General features: G+C 41.3%; 1 protein-coding gene across 1 annotated transcript in view; it reads left to right on the top strand.

Moving 5' to 3' along the window:
* The window catches only part of LOC150039914 (glutamate receptor ionotropic, delta-1-like), a 77,760-nt gene that overhangs the window by 40,543 nt on the left and 14,189 nt on the right, over positions 1-23,028 (top strand). Inside the window, exon 3 of the mRNA XM_090327517.1 lies at positions 12,195-12,365. Within this exon, the coding sequence (XP_090183643.1) occupies positions 12,195-12,365 (171 nt within the window). The remainder of the gene's footprint in view (positions 1-12,194; positions 12,366-23,028) is intronic.

Below are 23,028 nucleotides of genomic sequence, written 5' to 3'. Positions count from 1 at the left end.
GGTATATTGTAAGGGACTAGCATTTCCTTGTGGATTTTGGATTTTAGTGTAAGGCGTTTCCTTACACAGTTGCTGGGTTAATTGCCATATTGCTCCGTTGGAGCCAGAGGGTGGCAGGAAGGACCACTTCATAGCCCATGAATACAGAGTTTTATTCCCTGGACATCTTATGTGGACTGTGATCCCAGCTCTTGAATTTCAGGGACTGTAGCTCTGCCCTGCCTCCAAATGCCAGGTGAAACTATTTTTAGCCTGTCCCTGGAGTTATTTTTGTGCTTTGTAAACCCCAGGTCTAGACCTGCAGCAGTTTACATTTCAGATGCAACTTAGAGCATTTTTCAGGAATATCACAGCTGAAAAAGTTAGGACAAGGTTAGCAATTGCTAATCCCCTTTGCGGAGGGGATTGCTTTGACCTACCTTGGATGCTAAGAGTTCATTGGAATGTTGGTATGAGCTGTGATGGGTGAGATGGAGCCATAAGTATTTAGTGCTTGTCAGGGTGGTAGAAGGAGGAATTCTACAGGAGATGGAGGCAGGAAGTGAAGAAAGAGGGAGAGGAAGAGGGAGAGGGAGAGGGAAAGAGAGAGAGGAAGTAACAATAATGAAAGAACACAAGAGTAAGAGACAAGAGAGAAAGGTCAGAAAAGGGATGAGGAGAATATATAGACACCTCGATCCAGTTCTACCCATAATCCACCACTAACCAGCCAGCCAGAGGAATTTCATGGGCTGTTGCCAGTAAATACTGGGGACAGAGGTGGGTTCCTGCATTTATTGAAAAAGGGATGACCCACCTAGTGCTCATGATCAAATAGAATAGAATAAAAGAGAAACTCAATTCAATAAAGCAGAATAAAAGATTCACTGAAAATGTATATGTTTGAGGAATGCTACTTGGACTCCTCTGGCTAGGACAATAGTCTTTTGGTAAGCAGAAAAAAAACTAAGGGAGGATTTTCCAGAAATGAGCAGATGACCTGGATGACATCCATCCTACCAAACCCAGGCATTGGTCTTGAGGAAATAAGGTTAGCTGAACGGACCAGATCCATTCAGGAAAACCTGCTGTCCTGACAGCGGCCTTGTACTCATCCTTCAGAGAGAATGGCATTGAACCATTGGTAAAGAAATGGAAAAGCCTGTCAAGGATTCTGTTAAGTGAAGTAATCCAGACCCAGGGAAGCACAGGTGGCATGGTTTCTCTCATGAGAGAAACTAGCAAATGGCTATAAATCTAGAAGTAAATACACTAGGTGGCACTTAAGCAGTTATACGTGAATTAACAGAAATATAATAGATTCTATGGAGAACACAAGAATAATTCTTTAGGAAGCCTAAGTCGAAGCCTAACAAAATGAGTATTAGAAGATGAGAACTTGTTGGGGGAAGGTGCAGCAGCAAGAGGAGAGGAGTATAAGAGTGAATGTGAGCACTGAGTAGGATGCAGGCAAGAATGCATTGCATAAGTCAGAGAACTGAGAAAAATAAGGAGAACAGTGAAGGTGCCAAGGGGCTGACATGGGTCAAAATGCATTGAATACATAAAATGCTTTGTTAAATGGGAAAAAAACCTCAATATATAGCCTTGAAATTAGGAAAAGTGAGGAAGGGGTTGAGGGAGGGGTGGTGAGAATGTGAAAAAGGACCACATCGATCAAGTTGCACTGCATTCATAAATGCCCCGTTGAATGGCAATGCCTTTGTTCAACTAATTAAAGAAAATAAAACAGTATATTTAACAAAGACACTTGCTGAGTTGAAGGAGTTGCTGTGTGGTCAGAACTTTGCCACCTCTGTCTTGGAAAATCCACAGTAGAGCGGCAGGCAGCATACTGACTGGACTGTGAGCAGAAGCCACGTGTGTCATTTGCACAAATAAAGCCATAGAAGTGTTTATTTAATGACTGGGTGGTTGAGCCCTGGTGTATTGTCTTGGCAGGATCTCTTGGGGGTAAGGAGGAGAAGACAAGCTTGGTGAAGAAGGCAGTGGGCTGAAAAGGGCTTACTTACTAGTTCAGGGCGACGCATCAGGAATGAGTCGGACAGATGTGTAGGCGAATGTCCCTTCCCAAGGGGAGTCTAGGTAGAGGCATGCCTGTGCTGGCTTGCAAAGGTTATAGAATGAGCTTTAGCTTTGGGGTTGGAAAGATGAAGTGTACTCACTTGTGTGAGTCACATGAATTCCACTCATGGACTGTTCTGGAAAACTCTTGGAAGTAGTTGTATCTCGTTTAGATTACACACAAAGACATTACATGCCCTGCCTAAGTTATATAGCCAGGACTGGACCCCAGATCTATCTAATCAGTGATACACTGAGTCAAGGTCTAATATCCGAAGGTGGGATTCTCTGGACATCACAGGGAGATCTTTTGAAAATGCTGATTCTGATATGCTGGGCCTGGGTGGGACCAGAGACTCTGCATTTTTAACAAGTTTCAAGATGTTTCTGCTGTGGTTAGCTCATGGACTATGCCAATCCTGGGGCTTAAACTCAGAGCCTGAATGTTGTCCTAAGGTTTTGTGCTCAATGTTAGCATTCTACTACTTGAGCTACAATTCCACACTCAGCTTTTTGGTGTTTAATTAGAGATGAGTCTCATGGACTTTCCCGCCCAGGTTGGCTTTGAAACAAGATCTACAAACGTTACCCTGCTCAGTAGCTGGGTATATAGGTGTGAGCCATCAGGGCCTAGTTCACACCTATAGGAAGAAGATGGTGATGATGATGATGATGAAGATGATGATGATGATTATGATGATGTGTGTGTATGTGTGCTGATCCTGAGATTGGAACTCATGGCCTCATGCTCTTTTACTTACCTCTTTTGCTCAGTGCTGGTGCTCTACTACTTGAGCCACAGTTTACTTTCAGAATTTTTGCTGGTCAACTGGAGAGAAGAGATTCAAGAGCTTTTCTACATGGGCTGGTTTCGAATCTATACCTCAGAACTCAGCCTCCTGAACAGGAGTAGTTATTGGCATGGACAACCTCCTCCTGGCTTATTATTATTAAGTAAATGGACAAAGGAGTTTCAGTTCATTGCATCAGTTTCTTATTACAATGCATCTCTATCAGTGTCACTTCTTCGATCATTCTCCCTCTCATTTATCCCAACAGGACTCCTCCTTTCCCATTTCCTAGTTCCATGTTTACATATGTTCACATATGTTCACAAAGAGTATTATAACTATATTGTTGACTCTTCCTGTGTCACGGATCACACTTGGATAAATAAGGATGATCTCTCTGCAGTTTTCTATAGCTTACATCAAAAGGGAGACTCAGCAGCAGTCAGTGAGGTTTTCTGAAACAAATAGGGAGACAGGGTATGTCTCTGAGCAGAACTATCGTGTCATCTTCTGCCCCAGAAAAGTAAGCAGAACCAAGCTTTGAGGGTGTCCTACCACCCTCCCTTCCTTTCATATCTCCCTGGAACTTTGGTTCACCTTGATCTGTGTACCCTGATATGCTATGAATGCAGCAGACACTCCCCAAATTCTGTTGACTTGTCTGGGAGTAATTCTTTCATCACAACTTTATTGAATCCTGCTTCTATTTTCTCCATGTTTTCCAAGCCAGTCTTGTCTATGAAATTTCTCTACTATCATTAACTTTAGATTACTGACACCATAGATTTTTTTAAAGGGGAATAAACTTTATTATTTCTCCAGAGATGGAATAATGCTAGTATCACACAGATGTTTGATAGATTTTGGTCTTTCTAAGGAATAAAAAGAAATGACTAACAGTGTGATTGCATAGCCCTATATAAGTTTAGAGATCCATTTAAATATTTAATAACATTTCTCCCTGATATGGGGTGGTTCTGAAATTTTACTGAAGTCTTAAAATTAGACAAAAATGTGTTTGTGTATGAGGGTAATATCCACTTCGTCAAGATGTATATTTAGAAAAATGAGATCCTTAGTGTTTTAATTGCCATTCTGAACATTTCTTGTCATAAAAATTTATCCTCTTTGCTGCTCTGCCTGACTTAACATAAGATTCCTGCCGTGATTCAATCTATGTTCAATAAAATGCTTCTAAGATGCTTAAAAGGTCAGATGATAGAAGGCACCCCCACACAATTGCCATTCAAATATTGCTCTGGTTGAAATATCAACTTTTAAAAATTTAAAATACAATGGAACTTTGTGCTATACTGCATTACATGTCATATTGGACTCATTATTCTGTTTTGTTTTTTTTAATTAGACTGTCAGAGAAACCTAAACCAAGCTTTCTTGAATGGTCTGAGAATGTATTATCACAGAGGTAGTTTCAGGGCTTTTGGACTGGTCCTGGTAAGGCAAAATGGTCACCATGTAAAGATAAGCTTGGCTATACTTTGAAGGTTTGGGGAATGGTACAAGTGGTAGAATGCCTGCTTAGCAAACCCCAGAATCATTATCACCAAAGAGAATCCAATGAGGTGTCAGGCAGGAAGAGGAGAGTCAGCAAATCCTCAGCCTCCCTCAACCCCCACCCAGTGCTCTCAGTGTGATGTGTCTGCTCTCAGGTAGAGTTTGCCTGGGACACAAATATCCAGTCAGGAAGGTATGGACCCCTCCAGGTCTTCTTTGAATTGCATAAACCCTTTCAGAACTCACTAAGGAAAATCTCTTCCCATCTCTTCACTCAGAAATGGGATTGTGATGCTCATTTACAACTCTCCAAACTCTGTTCTGACATGTAATTGGGACCAGAACCCATAGGATGCCTTCCTGCTATGGAGAGGAGCAGTCACCTCCCACCTCCAAGACGCTGATTGTGGGGGAAAGTGCAGATGTGTTAGGACAATGTAGAAGAGGAAGGGGGAATCCGGTCAGGAAAGCAGAAAAAAAAAGGTTCTTTCTTTCTGTTTACCAATTGGCAAAGCAGCTGTATGTGCATCACACTTTATTTTTATTTTTATGTTTTGGTAGCTAATAGGATATAAGAATCTTGTGGACTTCCTGCTGGTTTTGAGTCATAGTTTTCTGATCTGAACCTTGTGGGTGGCTGCGATTACAGTTATGAGCCAATCACACCTGGCCATACCTAAGCATTTTTTATGCTATTACATACCTCTACTATAAGTGTATCTTATTTTTGTATCATCCTTCTTTTTTCTTTTTTTCTTTACTCAGTTACCTACATTTATACATAGAATGATGTCATCTCATTAACTTAGTCATTTACTTACAGCTGCATATTAGACTATTTTACAAATTCTTTTGCTTTCTTGTTCTCTTTCTTTCTGCTGGTCGTGTGGTTTGAACTCAGGGTCTGGACACTGTCACTGATCATTTTTGCTCAAGGCTAGTGCTCTACCACTTGAGGCCACCATCCAACTTCTGGCTTTTGTGGTGCTTAACTGGAGCTGAGGTTTCACAGACTTTCCTGCCCAAGATGGCTTGAAACTGTGATCCTCAAATCTCAGCCTCCTAGACTGAGTGGGAGTAAGAAAGGAGCAAAAAATCTTTAGTTTCTGTTGTTATAGTGTGTAGGAAATAGGATAGAGAAGAACAAGTCCAATCCATCAGACTCTTAGTTTGACAGATGCAGAAGTCCTATGTCTCCCAAGTTATGTTAGTATCATTTTCATTTTTCTTCCAGTTAGAAAAGAAGGGGCACTTTAAAAACCATTCGTAGCCTCCCTATCAATTGCTCATCTACTTTCAGGGGGAGGCTGAAAGATTTTTTGAAAAGTCAATGCAGCCTATGGGTTTTCTCCACATGAAAATGCGCACACACTCATATTCATCTCATTTTTTGAAATGGTGAACCCCTGTGAAGTCAACCATGGGCCCTGGCTGAAGACACACATTTCCTCTGAACAGAAGCAATCAAATCTCATTCTCTTCCTTAGCATGCTCTACAAGAAGGACAATTTTGCTTTCAATCAGTAAATTAAGTATGTGCCTTCTGGGAGAATGGGCGATTTGGCTTTTCTTTAGAATTCTTCTAACTTTTCTTTGGCCTTAACCCTTCGAGAGTAAAGTAGAGATTTGTAGAGGTTTCCTAATAATTTATTTGACTCAAGATACATATTTTTCTAAGCTTCAGTATACATTCTCAGTAGAGAACTGGAGATAGTATTTTTATTATTCAGTGCACGAAGCAATTTCTCACATTTTATTGTACTCATAGCCATTTTTCCTATAAGTATGCTACAAGGCACAAAAGAGTCTGTTCCCCCTATTTCTTTCTGATAATGGGTAGGAAGAATGTGATGTTAACTTGAGACCGTAGCCCTCTGTATTTCTGTACTTCCTTCTGTACTTATTCCATTGTTAAAACAATCATAACAAATCACAAATATGTATTGTTTCCCACTGAAAATAGAGACATATCCAGCAGTGTTTTACTGCCTCTTTATCCAGATTCTGTCATCAGTTAAGTGTTCTAGATACTCAATTTTAACTGTTTCTAATGATAATCCATTGACCTTCAGGGCTAATTTCTTGAGTGAGTGGTGTAGAAGAAAAAAGATTTATGGTGTAAACTGTAAGATTATAGGAGGTAAGGGTAGTCTCAATTCATGACAATATTTCTTTAAAGGAAGTCAGATGGAACCTACAGAGAGCTTGTCCTCTTGCATCTACCAGGGTAGATGACACAAGAATCCAATTAGGATTTGGTCAAATGGAGGAAATTGTTCAAATGTCTTCCGAGTTCCTTATAAATAGTGCTTTTTCTAATATTGATGACAGTGAACTTAGGGAAAGGCAGTCAAATGAAACAAGTATAAATTATAGCATAATAGCCGGGATTTAACCAGTCATACAGCCAAGACATATGGGGAGCAATTTGGGGCACAGGTGTGTGTTCCAGAAAAAGAATTAGGATCATGAACTAAAGAATCTGAAATACATACAAAAGGTTTAGTAGTACGTTGCAATGGAAGAGTAATTAGCTTGAATGACACTCCCAAATGGGGGAAAAAAGCACTAAAATAGCTGAAAATGGTATATTTAAGAAAAATCAAATAGCAGCTGTCAAGAGTAAGAACCATAGAGACACAACATAGAAAGAAAATGGAAACTCTTGGCAATATGTGAGCTTCAAATTTAATGTTTGTCCTGAATGTCTTGGCCAAGCTGTTTTTGTTCTTCCAGTTGGGTGGGAAACAGGACATAGAAGATCAAGTCAAAGAACCACCTTGTGTAGAGCCCAGTGTCAGACTTCTCCCTAGCTCTGGTAACATATCCTCACTCTAAGAATTAATGAGAAACAAATGCAAGGGAAATTTCCCATTTTCACTTCAGAGTTGCACGGAAGGGACATTTTCTTAAAAACTGATGATTCATGCAGGTTTGTGCCCCAAGTTTATGTTGTTTGTGGGGTCTAAGGGAACTCAAAGGAGAGCTTAATTTACAGTGGTTTAGATGGGCAGTGAGGAGGAAGTAGATTGCAAGCAAACAGTTTCTGAAATAATGTGAATGGCAGCTAGACTTAGAATTCTTAGAGAAGTTATAAGAACAATGAGACCGAGAAAGAGATAAAGAGAGAGGCATAATCTCTGACTTACACTATGAAAGAAATGTACTTATATATGTCTTAAAAATAGTGGTGTATGTGCCTTGAAAAATAAAAAGCAGAATTGAGGCTAGCTAAACCAAACACAGGGAAGTCACAAATCCTAGTAAGTTAAAAACCTTACAAGGAGACATTACACATCAGAGTGGACCTACAGAGAAAAAGATGGAAAATACGAAGGCATTATTTAGACTATAACCACAGAAACAAAAACATGAGAGATTAAGACACATGGAAGATAAGTAACAATATTTAGCATATTTTTGACTAAATTTCTAAAAGCAAGTAGGAGAAAGTGAAGTAGAAAGAATATTAAAGGACATTATGATTTATAAGAAGAAAACAAACCAGATGTAGCAAGACTAAGGATCAAGAAGATGACAAAAAGTTCACATCTAGCCACATCACAGAATGACACTGTAGGAAACCAAAGACAAATAAAACCTGAAATGTATTTACAGAAAAATGACAGACCATATACATATTTTTAAAAAAATTTATGTGTGGTAGGCTGAATATTTGCCTATGACTATATTCAAGGCCTAGTCTTATCTTTCAGTTCTTTTTTATTCATTTTCTGACAGGAGAAGCAAGGTTTAATTGTTGATAATTAAATTAACAACACATGAAATTGGCTTGTATAAGTTCATACTGTTAATATATTTCATTATCTTTATATAATTTTTATAAAGGGCTACCATTCAATAAATCAGTTTATAAGTACAATGCAGTTTTTTTATTCTCAACTATTTATTTTGTGATAATTTGTTATTACAGCTATAGGAAACTAGCATCTGGATAATAATGGAAATCTAAGATAGTGTCATATTGCCTTCCATGAGAGAAGAGAGAGTGGTTAACCTACAAGTGTACCTTTAAAAAATGTGTTGTATTTATACATTTTCATGTTGAACTGAAATTCCTTTGTGCAACTATTTAAAGGATATAATAAACAAATTTAAAGAAGAATAATATCGACATGGCCTGAGGCTAGCTCTGGGCAAAAATATAAGATTCTGCTAGGAAAATAACTAAAGCAAATAAGTGCTGGGGGCATAGCTAAGTGTTAGAGTGCTTGCCTAACAAGCATGAGTCCCTGAGTTCAAAAGACACAAAACCCTGAATAAGATAAAAATGTTTTTTCTATTAATGGAAAAAAATAAAACAAAACTGAGTCTATAACCACAATTCAATATGAAAAGAAACTCAGTAATGTACCCCAGAAAGAGAATTTTGTCACATGTAAGGCTTGAAGTCTAGTCAATAAAGTCTAACCAATATGCTAATGGATACTTAGTACAAAGGCACATGTGCAGTTTATAAAACAATGTGGCTGGAGCGAACTAGAAGAGCACAAAGAAAGATAGAATGAGACTAATGTGCCATTGACACACTGACACATTAGATGGCCCACATTAGCTGGTCATGGGAAGCTCACATTGTTGAAGAGAAATACGGAATGATTTTGCTTGTGCATTCCAGTGAGCATTGTGTCTGATGTGTTCTGTTACCTCACTGTCTTCTGAGAGTGCTGTGTTACCCAGTGGCTTGTTTTTTTTCTCATCAACTGTAGTCCTTGGTGGTGTGGGGGGAAGATTTTTCTCCTGGTACAAAGGGAAAATGTTTTCTGTTTTAATTGAATGCTTAAATTACCCTGTGTCTCCATAGGATGATTCGGAAGTTGGGGCCTCTCACTGTGGTCCAGAGATATCAGATAGGAACTAGTGGGCAGGAGTGAGAAAAACTTCAGTGCTACCCTAGGGGCCTAGCAGATACATTGGGACAGGACCAGGGCCTGCCATATTGCTGCCAGAATGGACCGATCAGATAGACTCAGAACTGGGAAGAGGGAAAGAAGTGGGGGCTATTTATTACCATGGGTTCCCAGATTGGACATGTTTCTGGAGAGAGAGGAATAGTCCAGGGGGAGTGTAGGAACAACTAGCAAGCAGAGATCGAGTGGATTCAAGCCAGGCCAGGTGACACAGGATGGTCCACACGTTCCAACAGACTCTCATGGTGGAAGGCATATGGTAGTTAATGGCTTGGCAGGACGCTGTGCCAAGTCTTTTAGAAGTCCTGGGAAGGCAGAAGGAAAGGGCAGATCAGGGAAGCTGAGAAGACTCCTACCCCTTGGTTCACAGAGTCATTCCCCAAGGGCTTGTGAATTGCCAGGAGAGACAATGGTTGTTCTAGGCTGTCTTGTAAGTCAACTCCCAGGTTTCCAGGGTCTACCGGGGTCTATAGATTTGCTTTTGAAAATGAGGAAACATGAGAAATTTTATAAAAGGACTTCTAGGAAAATGACTGTCCTGTAATAGCCTCCTCAAGATGTGGGAAAAAAGAAATAATATGAGACACACCCATTTCCCCTCTGAGGGGTGCTAGCTCTGATTCACTTCTTTATGGGAAATTGAAGTGGTGTTTCATGATATCATGCAATTTTTAGATAAGAAGCTTCTCAATTTCTTTCTTTGTTTCTTTTCCTCCTCCTCTTCCTCCTCCTCCTCCTTCTCTCCTCCTCCTCCACTCCTCCTCCTTCTCTTCCTCCTCCTTCTCCTCTTTTTCTTCTTCCTCATCCTCCTTCTATGCCAGTACTATGTCTTAAACTCAGCACCTCATGCTCTTGATTAGCATTTTTCTTTTCTTCTTATGGCTGGTGCTTTATCACTTGGGCCACACCACCATTCTGCTTTGCTCTGGTTAATTGGACAAGAATCTCATACGCTTTTCTGCCTGGGCTTGATTTGAATCTGGATTCTCAGATCTCAGTGTCCTAAGTCAGGATTACAGGTATAAGTGACCAGTACCTAGCTCCTCACTTTCATATGGTTTCTGGAATAGTAGATAGCTGGTGTACCTGGATAGGTTGATGATATGAGGGTGTGATTTCTCTCATCCTCTGTCTGTGCTCAGGGTAGGGCCTTGGTCCCAAGAGTGGCTGGGGCAGAGCTGACCATGTATATCCAGATTCAGCTTTATCCTTTACTGTGCTCCTTGAAACCCGCTGTGTACTGGGTCTGTTCTGCATAACTAGTCTTCTTACCTTGGATTGTCTATTGCTCCAATCTAGCAAGTTCATCTTCCTTCAAACAGACTTGTCTGGAACATTGTCTTGAGAGATTCTAGCACAAAAACAGCATGAAAAATTTGGATAATTTAACTTGATGTGATCTCTGCAGGCCAGCCTTCTTGGAGATTACAGATTATGCCACAACTCTTTGTATGCCACAACTCTCTTCCTGATTCAGCATGGGACTTTAACCTATTGTAACCCTTCCCCGACATGTTTCCTTAGACCCATCCTATATACATTGTTTACTGTCTTGCCCTTGAAAACGTTATGCTGTGGTTTAAATGATCACTAATTTCTAACTACTTTCGGAATGCGTCATCAGTCATCATTAATTTCTAACCTCATTAGTTCTATTTACACCACTATAGAATTTCAGCTTGGGTGATCTGTAAGGAGAAAAATTTAAAGCTCATTTTAAAATACAATTATGCATAGGTAAAGTCTTCACTTGTAACCAGCTGCCAGTGGAGACCATGAGCTGAGACTTCAATTAACCTAACTATTCCTGTCCCATTCATGAAGTGCTTGATGTGTATTCATTGTCATCTTATAGCATTCTGGGTGTGTGAACCCCATATACCTCTGTTGGGGTCCTGGGTTCAAAACCTATTTTTGATCCTACTTATGATCAACCCCCTCTGATCACAAATGTCCCCACCCCAGGACCACCCCAGGGCGGTGGAGCCTGTGGCACTGCACATCTGGTGAGGGCTCCACCCTGAACAGAGTTTTTCTGCCCTGTACTGCAGCCAGTGTAGCACCACAAGCTTCCCGGCTGTACTCTGCCCACACATATGCAAACACTGTGCCTAGTAAGTTCAGCTTCAAGTTCAGTATGTGAGACATTTCTCATGGCCCCTGAAGGCCCCTCCTTTTGCAATGTCTCCACCTGAAGGCAAAATGGAATGATACTAAAATATACTTCACTGCATTTCTAGGGTTGTTGTAAGCATCAAATAAACAAAGGCATATGAATAGCATCATTGGTGTTTCAGTCTCTGAGACACTCGGTATATATTTCATCTAGTAATGGAAAAGGAGAGGTTCTTGGGACAGGACTGTGGGTGACTCCTGTTGTATCACTAGTGTTAAATATAGAACAAACACCATACAGGATGATGGGTAGATTTTTGTGGAACAAATGGATATGGTTGTGAATTTTTTATTGGAAGAAACCCCAACAATCTAAGTAGGAAAGAATTCTAGGGAACACATTGTGTTTTGGCTAATCAAGTCAGAGAAACTTGGCTTTCCCTGATTACATCAGGCTGGTGACTCCCAATAGAAAATACAGCAGTACATCTGGCTAAGTAATGCCTACTTGTATCTACTGTGAGCTGTGACAACACCGGTTGCTAAAATCTTGACCTGTGGAAACCAGCCTCTGACATCTTTTAGCCTCTGACATGTTTTTATTTTTTTTCCACCCCCTCTGGTGTAGAGGAAAAGCTAAAACAATTCTGTGTATACCTAAGGGCTAACAAGTATTGTTGTAAATAAATAAGAATATGTGTGACCTGAGCCTCATCCCTTGATCTCTTTCAAATTATTCATGAATTGATAGTAAGCACAGATGTGATTATTTCTGTAGGAAATCAGTGACCCCGAGATCCTGGATCTGGTCCACAGTGCCCTTGGAAGAATGACGGTGGTCCGGCAAATCTTCCCATCTGCAAAGGACAACCAGAAATGCATGAGGAACAACCACCGTATCTCTTCTCTGCTCTGTGACCCTCAGGAAGGCTACCTCCAGATGCTCCAGGTCAGTGTGGGATATACAATTCCGTGGGGGGTGGGGGTACATCTCACTTACACCCTTGGCTTGTGGCCCAAAATGTTCTGGGGTTTCCTGGGTATGAGCTGAATGCTATTGCCAACCACTTTTAATTACTAAGACCTCTGTCATTTGCTAAAATTGAAACCAGTCAGCTGGACAGTGTCAGCAGGCCACTATGTTTGTTGTTAGCAAGCAGGAAATGCTAGCACACAGGGGGCCTCTAGTATTTTTTTACATATATAATTTATTGTAATTAATAGAAGGGTTACATTATATTTGCCAGATAGAAGGTACATTACTTCACAAACATTAATACCCTTTCTCATATTTTGGTCCCCATTTCCCTCCCCCCACCCCAGTACCTCATCTTCTTTTTCCCCCTTCCCTATCCTATTTCAAATAAACAAATAAACATATATACAATATATCAGATAACAAGGTGAAATACTGTAACAATATGAGATAACCAAGGAACAGCAAAAGAGATGAGAAATAACATAGTACATTAAGGACAACAATCATACATTATATGGCTTTTATTTATATCCTGGAGGTTCTTTCATTTAGCGTCATCCTATATGTATAGCCACACTTTTAACAAAAGGATTTATATTTTGTAATACCCACAGAATAAACTAAAAAGAGAAAAGAAAAAGACAAAAAATTCAAAGGTAAATGAACCTAAGACCTAAAGAAAATAAAAAGGGTGTGTAAGTCTCAAAACAAGCAAATGAAAATCATGCTCATTGATAGTGAAAGAAGTAGAAAATAAATGGGCAAAATAGCATTTATAAAAACTGAGAATCCCCTGAGTTGGCAAAGCTAGATACTAACAGACACCTATTTACACTGTAGTTCTTGGGGAGTCCATTGACACACATGTGTAAGATAAATTTGGGCCTCTCGTATTTAAAAGTTATACCTCTTGGTCACTGGTGGCTATAATCCTATAATCCTAGCTACTCAAGAGGCTGAGATCTGAGGATTGTGGTTTGAAACCAGCCCAGCAGGAAAGTTTGTTAAGAGTCATACCTTCAATACTAGCTTTGAATACAAAAGCTCAGGAACAGCACCCAGGCCTTGATTTAAGCGCTAGGACTGGCACCAAAAAAAGGAGAATGCTATACCTTCGTGGGGAAGAGATTGCTGTTTCTCAGGCCTTGTTATTGACTTTTTGAAGGGATGGGTTTATTGGGCAGGGCTAGAGGTGGAGAATGGCTTTGTGCTCTTTCTTGTAAGAAGTCACTCATATGGACACAGAACATATGCTAAGGAACTTGGAACTTCCCTAGCACATCTTCTGAATGCTGAGGCTCAAGTTATCCAGGTTCAGGTCAGAGTTGGCTGAGTCTCAGCCACTCACAGGACATCTTTGATGTCAATATTATTGTGGAGGGGTTGGGGAAGGAGGTCTCACATTTCAAGGGGTAAGTTATTAGGATCTCAAATGGGTTGATAACATACATAATTTGCCAAAACATTGAACCCACGATGCTATTTTATATCAGGAGAGGGGAGGAAACATGGCTCAGCAGATAGTACACAGGAGAAATAGGTTCTCAATGGCTGGAAAAGACAGCAGGAACTGAATTTAGGTGGAATAAATGCCCTCTCTTGGTGTCCACCGCTCTAAGGTATAACCAATCAGCCGAATGGGCTGGATGGAATGTCTGGGACTGAAGTGGTAAAGGGTTGGCAAGAGAGTAGCCTCTTCATGGACCATGAATTTGAACTTGAATTTGTACTCATAGCTCAGAAAGGCCTTTGGTAAAAATTTTACATTTTTGTTCTGCTTTGCTTTTGTTCTCTCTGGCCTATTTAAGAAATAACAATGACCAAGTATACTGTAACAGTGATCCTGCTCATGTGTCATTTCTGCTCTCCATGTGGATGAATGTGACACTAGACAAGGGGTCCACACTGTGTGCCTGCCCTTCTCGATGCATAATGAGAGGAGAAACCTTTGCCCTGAACGAAGTGAAAGCATGTGCACCTCCAACTCCCTGGAAGGCCTCTCCAGCTCTTCAACCCTTTGAATGGCTTCATCCCTCTCCAGTCTTAAACCATCTCTTCCCTGGCCGTACCTCTGTCCTTCTATCCACATCTCCAGTTCTTGCTACTCAAACCACACTCCATCTTCAGGGATCACTTCCTGTTGCACAAAAGTGGGTGACATAGTCTAGGGCGGGGAGTTGACAGTGTTTCATGTTGAAGTATGTAATGAATCTGTTTCCTACAGACAAAAATATAAAACGAAGTGGGTTTATAGCAGGCACATTGGATGCAAACAATCTGGCCACGGAAGACTAGAAGGCTGGCTGAGGGGCCAGGTCCAGGTGAGGGCTTTCTGATATGACATATATCCCCAAAGACATAACGGAATTATCCAACTAGGAATTCTGGGGTCCCCTACCCTTCTCTGTTCCAGGAGCTAAACAAAGAGAAAAACTGAAAAGCAAAAGATCAGAGAGATCTTGGAGTTACAGCCATAGCAGCAGCAGGACAAGGGCCAGATTTGCTTGGGCTCAAATCCCATTAACTCTAGTTACGAACCACTTAATGATTGTTATTTATTTGTCATTCTGTGCCTCTGTGTTTTGCTCTGTCAAGTGGTGACTAGAATATTACCTATCCCCAAGTGTCATCATGAAAACTAAGTGAGAGAACATGTGGAAAACATTTAGAACTATTACCATTATCATTGTCATTGAGGCAGGAGGAATGTATGTTCAGAGTTTCCATGGAAAGGATGAACATGGCTGTTTATCCATCCATCATCCATCGATCCATCCATTCATCCATCCATCCATCCATCCATGTATGTATGCATGCATCTATCTATCTATCTATCTATCTATCTATCTATCTATCTATCTATCTATCTATCTATCTATCTATCTTCTACCTAGCTATTATGCATATTTATGTATACCTGCATATGTTTGTCTATCATTCATACCTAGTTTGCATATTGCTAACTATATAATATGTTCCATTTTCTTCCTAAGCATATTTTTAAAAGGATTATCATAATAGAAGAGTAGCTCCTATCTTCTCAGCTTCTGTCTCAAGCTTTATCATCTCTCTTTTATCCATGTCAGTTCCACAGATGCTCAGTCACAGGTTGGAAGAGGACAGGCCATGTTGTTGATTCCCATGTAACTCTTCATTGGAGACCCTGTTTCTTGAAGGCCCTCCATAGGGGATTCTTGGGTAAACGTGTTAAAAATGTAGGGCTTGATACAAGTCAAATGGTATCTAGAAGTATCCATGTAAAACACTTTCTTAAGGAAATCTCTGGTGCATTTTCTTTCTCAAATGGGGGATATGATGGGGGCAGAGAGGGGAATGAGATTTATTTACTCCTCCTGAAACTTGGGAAGCTTGTAGATTCTCATTTACAAGCCAATCACTTCAAATTTCCTCAGGTATGATTACTTCTTTCTTCTCTAATGACAGTGTAGAAGGCAAACTAATTTCTACTAGCCTCTAGGTGTGAGATTTATCGAGAAGACTCTAAGATGTTTAGAACAGCCAACTGAAGGGGAAAAAAATTGATGCCACGGATTATTAACTTTGTCTTGACAAAATTAATGAAAATCTTCCCAGAAATGGAGCTTCTCAGTCCATCTTAGTGCCTTCCCCAGATCGCTCTTGGTATGACAGTAGTTCAGGAATCTTTGGGTGCGAATGGCTCAAACCACTAATCCTAGCTACCCTGGAGGTTTAAGACCTGAGGGTCCCGTACTGAAACCAGTCAGCTTGGGCAAGAAAGTCTGAGACTGTTATCTCCAATTAAACTCCCCCAAAATGCTAGAGGTAGAGCTGTGGCTCAAGTGGTAGTGCTCCAGACTTCAGTAAAAACAGCTAACAGACAGCACCCAGGTTCTGAGTTTGAGCCCTAGTACTGGTACAAAAAATAAAAATGAACAAGTAAATAAAAAGAATGGAGTATATTTTTTTTCCTACAAGTTCATTCATCTTCTGGCTTCTCCACTGAATTGAACTGGCCTCAGAAACTCTATCTTCCTCTATTAAGCTTGTGGTCAGGGCTATCTGTGTTTGAACACCCACCAAGAACTATTATAGCAAATCAATTTGGTTGCTGTTTAGTAGAATGCAAGTCCTTCGGAAGAAAAATATCTAAATAAGTGGCTTCTCATGGCTTCCAAAGTATTGTTATTTTCCAGCATGCCAGGGTTGTTGTTTATTTTTCCTTACAAAGCAGTGTCTGAATTCAGTGTTTCTCATTCTTGTTTTCTTGACAAGTTAGTTTAGGGCTTGTCTGACTCAGCCAGTAATAAAAGTGATAACTGGTCCCTCAGAACCCCAAGACTTTTGCTGAGATTTCACAGTCAGCCTTGCTCCAAAGAGACTCTGTATACCACCCTATCTTCAGAATTGCATTTCCCTGAGACTTCAGGTCTGTAATTATCACATTGCCACTCCATTTATATTCAAATGTGTTTCCGAAGGATGACCAGCAAATGAGGTAACCTATATCATCTGGCCACTATGACCAAGAATTAAGCTGAAGGGGCTAATAGAGTATTGTTACCGAATATTCCCCAGGAGTTGAAATTCCTCTTTTTTTATGCATTTAAATGTTGTTGATGGTTTGGTGGAATCATCCTCACCCCATATAGTCATTTTATTAAAGCATTTCATTTCCCCTCCCTTCTTAATCAATCTTGATTATTTGTTTTTTTGCTGATACTGGGATTTGAACTCAGGGCATTTGTCCTGTCCCTGAGCTTGTTTATTTCAAGGCTATCACTCCACCACTTGAGGCATAGCTCTACTTGTGGCTTTTTAAAGTTGTTGTTGTTGTTGCTTTTATTTTTTGTGATCAACTAGACATAAGAATCTCAAGGACCTAGTGCAGTGGCTCTCGCCTGTAATGCTAGCTACTCAGGAGGCTGAGATCTGAAGATCAAGGTTCAAAGCCAGCCTGGGCACTAAAGCATGAGACTCTTATCTCCATTTAACCACTAGAAAATGGGAAGTGAAACTGTGACTCAAGGGGTAGGGCGGTAGCCTTGAGCTAAAGAGCTCAGGGACAACACCCAGGCCCAGAGTTCATGCCCCATGAATCTCAAGGACTTTCTTCTGGGGATGGTTTCAAACTATGATAGTCAGGTTTCATTGTCTGTGTAACTTGGATGGCAGATGTGAGCCATTTGTGCCTGGCTCTGATCCCTAATCTTTAGAACTTTCTATATTCTACAAGGTTTCTATTGATTTGTCATAGAAAGCCACCCTCAGCATCCCTACCTTCTCTCCAGAGACTTGGATTTGATGTCACTTTCAATATTTCATTAATTGTAAAGATCCTACAGGCGCATTTGACAGGCAGGTTAGGGTGGTGTGTGTCAGAGACCAGTGCCCAGGTAAACAGAGTTGTGCTGTTCTACTTCAGGTGGCCACATGTACAATGGGAGTCCTGGGTACAGACAGATTCCTTCAGATTCAGTGGTGAGTGAGCCTCCTGCCTCCCGTTTGCCCTCTGCCACCATCTGCTCTAGCCTCTGGCCAGGCTCAGAACAGGTTGGTTGGCAGCAGTTTGACATGAAGATCTAGCCCGGGGATGGTTTCCTTGAGCTGTGGCATCTGGATGTCAGATTGCCCCTCCCCCTGGGCCTACTGTCCATTGCTTATTTGACATTGCTGGCTAACCAGAGACTGTCTGAAGATCCTGTCAAAGGTCAGTGGCTGCTGTTTGCCTCTGAGATATCTCCTGAACAGCCCACTTTCCTTGATTAATGATGGAGGGCAGAGACTCCTAGGCTCTTTAGAAGCCTGGAGGAAGGGAAGAGCCTTTCTTGATGAAAATGTTTACCGCATATCCAGCTTTTGGTTCAGGAAGATAATGGTCTGGTGTAAGATGCAACTGGTCTCTGTGGTTTTGACCTTGGCTGACCATTCAGCATCTTATACCTTCAGGGATGATAATGCAGGTGCATAACTATCCTTGATCCCTTAGAGCAGACAGGGACACAGCTAAAGTGCCCTTATAAGTCTTCACTGGAGTCACAGATTTACTATGGGGAAGACAAGCCTCAGTGCCTGGGAGGCAGACAGTCTGGCACATCCTCCTGTCTAGCCAAGACCTCTGTCTTCCTGGCTGATGGTGGATAGATTCTGGCATCTGCTGCCTTCATCAAATGGGCTTGGATGAGCTCTGTGGACGAGCTCAGCACATATCATGTAAGGGCTGATATTTCATGACCTCAGGTCCTAATCTGTATTGCAATAAGTGAAATGGGCATCTGGGCTTTCAAAGGGCTATCCTCCACCTGCTATGTCCTTGCCCAGACAGGGAGTAAGTCATTTCTTGAACTAATAAGGTAATAAATCCTCAGCTACACAAAGAAGCTGTTAGGGAGTATCTGAATATTGTATCCACTCAACTTCCGTATGTTGAAACCTGATCCCCAAGTTGATGGAGTCAGGAGATGGAGCCAACTTTTATGACCTAATGCATATGTGAAAAAAAAGAGGTCATCAAACTACAGATCTTAGAAATGGGTCAAACTAGACACTTATGGCTTACTCCTGTAATCCTAACTAATCTAGAAGCTGAGACCTGTTCAGAGCCAGTTCAAAGCCAGTCTGGGCAGAAAAGTCTTTGAGACTCTAACCTCCAATTGAAAACCCCAAAAGCTGAAAGTGGAGCCATGGCTTAAGTGTTGAATTCTAGACTTAAGCGGAAAAGCTCAGAAATAGCACCCAGGCCCTGAGTTCAAGCCCCAGGTCTAGCACAAGAAAAAGGAGAAAAAAATGATGAAAGAAAGAAATGGACCTATTACTCTCTAAAAGGAACCAGAGCTCTTCGCTTCTACCACGTGAGGACCCAACAAAAAGGCATCTTCTGAAAGTCAAGAAATAGGCCTTCCACCAGACAATAACTCTGATAACCTTTGAGCTTGGAAGTCCATTCTCCTAAACAGAATTTTGTAGGTTATATATCAGCCCATCAATGGTATGCTATTACAGTATTCTAGAATCTAGAATCTCAGTGAATTTTTGTAATGCAGTGACATCAACAGCCTCTAAGTCCTTCTGGCTTGGAGTATTCAATATTAGTGAACACCATGCCTCCTTTCCCAGTGCTCCATCATCTCTGTATCCTGCTGGCCTTTCTGTCATCTCTATGCTCATTCCTCTTAGGACCTGACTATTAAGTACATTCTTACCTTCTTATCATGGTCCACTTAATGGTCTTACTAACAGGCTTTGTTTCTGTTGACAGGTTCCTTAATAAAATGCAGTTAACAGATGTAACAAGAGTTCTGAGGAAAACTCTTAAGAAAACTCAAATTCTGTTTTTTTCTGTCTTTCGGGTGTCAGTCGATGTGTATGGATTGGATTCTAATTCTCCAACAGCTGAGTAGCTCCACCTGGCTTCTCAAGAACTGCTAACTCCCAGCAAGAGTTCCTTGATAACTTCTCCTACCTCCCAGAGATGTGTCCTCCCTTTTCTGTTTCCTCCATGAGGACATAGTGACATGGGTAAATGAAGTTTGAAATTCAGCCTCTTCAGGATCCTGCCATCTCATGGAGGCATATGCTTTGTGATTCTGACTTGGAGTGAGGGGAGCCACACAGAATGTATCTATACCCAGCTCCTGTACCTTTCCCTCGTGTGGCCTCAATCCACCATCATCCACGTTCCAAGAAGAGGCAACCTCTATGCAAATATCTTTAGAGCTCTTTAATTTGGTATTTGCTTCTAAGAACAGATGTAGAACTTGTCATTCAACTTCATTAGTTCCACAAACATTTACTGAGCAATAATGTATCCATGCAAATTATTGTTAGGCATTTTATACATTCTTTCTATTAGTCTCTCCTCTCTGGCTTTCTTTCTTTCCCTCCCTCTCTATTATTTTTTTGTGCTGGTACTAGGGCTTGAACCTATGGCTTGAGCATAGTCACTTAGCTTTTTCACTCATGGATGCTGCTGTACCACTTGGGCCACAGCTTCTACTTACAGCTTTTCCATGGTTATCTGTCCATAAGAGTCTCCTGGATTTTCCTGCCTGGGTTGGCTTTGAACTTTGATCCTTAGATGTCAGCCTTCTTAATAGTTAGAATTCAGATTGTGAGCCCTGTAAAAATACTCTGTCTTTTAATTCTCACAAATTCCTAAAAGTTGGGAAATATGTTGTTGCTAGAGAGAATAGCACTGTGAATAGATCCCAGGGCTTGAGAGGCATAGGGTGAGAGACAAGGGTCGGGAGGAGAATTGGAGAGGATGGAAGTCACCAGAGCAATGCTTGTGGGATGCATTGTGGAATTATGACCACGGCTCAAAATGAAAAGGGAGAATGTGCAGATATGAGACAAAATTCCATTCTCCCCTGAGAATGGAATGAGGCTGCCTGCTGCAGCAGTGTCAATTTAAAGAGGACATTGGGGGGCTTCCCAGGGCTGCAGCCTCTGAGCCCAGGTGGGCAATGGGTCAGAATAACTTGGTACCAAACACAGTGCCTGCTATAGACGCTAGGCTAGACTAGCCAGACATATTCTACCTGCTATTTCCAGCTTCTCTGAACATCTGGGTGGTATCATTGGAAGAGCAGCTCCCATGGCTCTGCCAGCCCAAAGTACAAATGTGTGGCCTTCAGCTGATCTATGCTAAGTCCCTGTCAAAAACATGGTTCGTAGTATTATAGAACCCTCTTCCTCTGGTGAGCAATATGATCTGGGCTTTCCTATATTGTCCATTTTATTCAGAATTTACATGAGATACAAATGAAGGAAACTCCCTTCCAAGTCCAAGTTGGAGACAGCAAATCTTTCTTGGGTTAAGTTGTACCTTTTAAGCACAAAAATCTATCCACTCTACCACCTGTACTTTCACCCAGACTCTTCTAACTATATGTCTATCTATCACCTATTCACCTAAGGACTAATCGTCCATCAATCCACCTACTAATCAACTATGCATCTAGCTGTCCATCCAAAACTCAATCCATCACCTTATCCATCCATCCCTCTACTACTTATCCATCCATCCATCTACCTATCCATCCATCACCGTCCCGTCCCATTTATCCACCCACTCATCCATCCAGCCACTAACCTATCCATTACCTATCTATCCATGTGTTCATCCACTCATCCATCACCTACTCAACCACCCACGCATCTACTCATTTATCCATCCACCTACATCCCATCCATCACCTACATATCCATCTACCTACTCATCTACTCATTAATCTACACATCTATCACCTATCTATCCATCCACCCACTCACCCATCTATCCACCCATCTATCTTTCTATCCATGCATATGCCTATTCATTATGTACATATCTATCAAACATTAACTAGGAAGAGCTAAAAAAAACCCTCAGATTTTGGTGAGGTAAACACATTTATGAACTGACAATGTGTAGAAGCCCATAGAAAAGGGTGATATGGGGGAGGTGGGAAGGCTTATCGATGCCTGGAAAAGAGCATTGCTCAAGACTGTTCCTTTGAACTAGAATTCATTCTTTCTTCCAAGCAGACACACTTGTGGGAGGACGAAGGGCTTCCTTTGGCCTTTCTGAGTCATGTTTGCTTTTTCTTCTATATTGCAAGCCTCTCTGCATTCATGTATTTGCTGAGCGCTTTAGTTCGTCCTGAATAGAAATGCTGGGAGGGGAGAGAAATTCAATCAAGTGCTAGTCTGGCTAAACATGAGGCAGTGCTGTGTGCTTGCGCTGATAATGTATAAGTGGTATTCAGGTAGGGGTGGAGGTCGAAGGGTTCTAGCTGACTAAAGAGCACGAAGCGATTTAGTTTTACTTTCACTGAGAGTCTCACAAATGTCTTGAGAAATTTTCAGACCATCAAGGACTCTCAGCTTTGAGTTATTACTCTTTTAGCAAAAAGAAAAACCAACACTGAAAGCACCTAAATACATACCAAGCCTTACATATCCTTATAAAAATTTCTCCTTTATAGCTTTATATTTAAAGGGCAAAAGTATGTCTATGCAGTGGTGGTAGCTTCTGAGGAGTGCCATGGAAGGAAGTGGGTGGGGTTTAGTCTTGCTCACTGGGGACATGGTTCTGTGACAGGGGTCCATGTGGGATAGTCAAGTTCCCAGGTGGGAGCAATTCTAGACTTGGTTGTCATGTAAGCACCTGTGTTATGCAGGTCTTCAGAGGAACAGCCCAGACACTAATGCACTATAGATAGCCCTTTGGCCTGAGACCAAGCTTTTGGGTCAGGGTTGATCAGTTACCCAGACACACCCTGTCTCTACCATGAGAGCTGTCTTTCCTCCACCCACTTCCCATTCATGTAAGTGGTATGCAGAGGCGCCACACATGGGTCCCATGATAACCACGGCAAGGAAAGTGGACATTTCTAGACAGGACAGGAGTCTCCAGGGATGGTCAGGACAGAAGGGCACCTGCAGGGGAAACAGTCAGTTCTGTTTGGCTGTGTCATGGTGAAAATGGCCCTTGGAGCTGGCATGAGCTTTGTACCAGGCCTGATGCTTTGTCCTCCTTCTCTTTGGCTCCTGATGGACTTGAGCTTCAGTTTTGGAGGGTAATTCCTGCCACAAAGCTTCTCATCTAAGGCTTAACATTTGAGGCACCCAGAGTCAAGGCGGGTGAGAAATGAAGCTAAGGCAAAGAATA

The sequence above is a fragment of the Megascapheus bottae genome, unplaced genomic scaffold (genome assembly GCF_031878675.1).
Source record: "Megascapheus bottae isolate mThoBot1 unplaced genomic scaffold, mThoBot2.hap1 HAP1_SCAFFOLD_81, whole genome shotgun sequence".
In the NCBI taxonomy this organism is placed as follows: domain Eukaryota; kingdom Metazoa; phylum Chordata; class Mammalia; order Rodentia; family Geomyidae; genus Megascapheus; species Megascapheus bottae.
The sequence above is the reverse complement of the archived record's forward strand: the minus strand, read 5'-3'. Positions and strand labels throughout refer to the sequence as shown.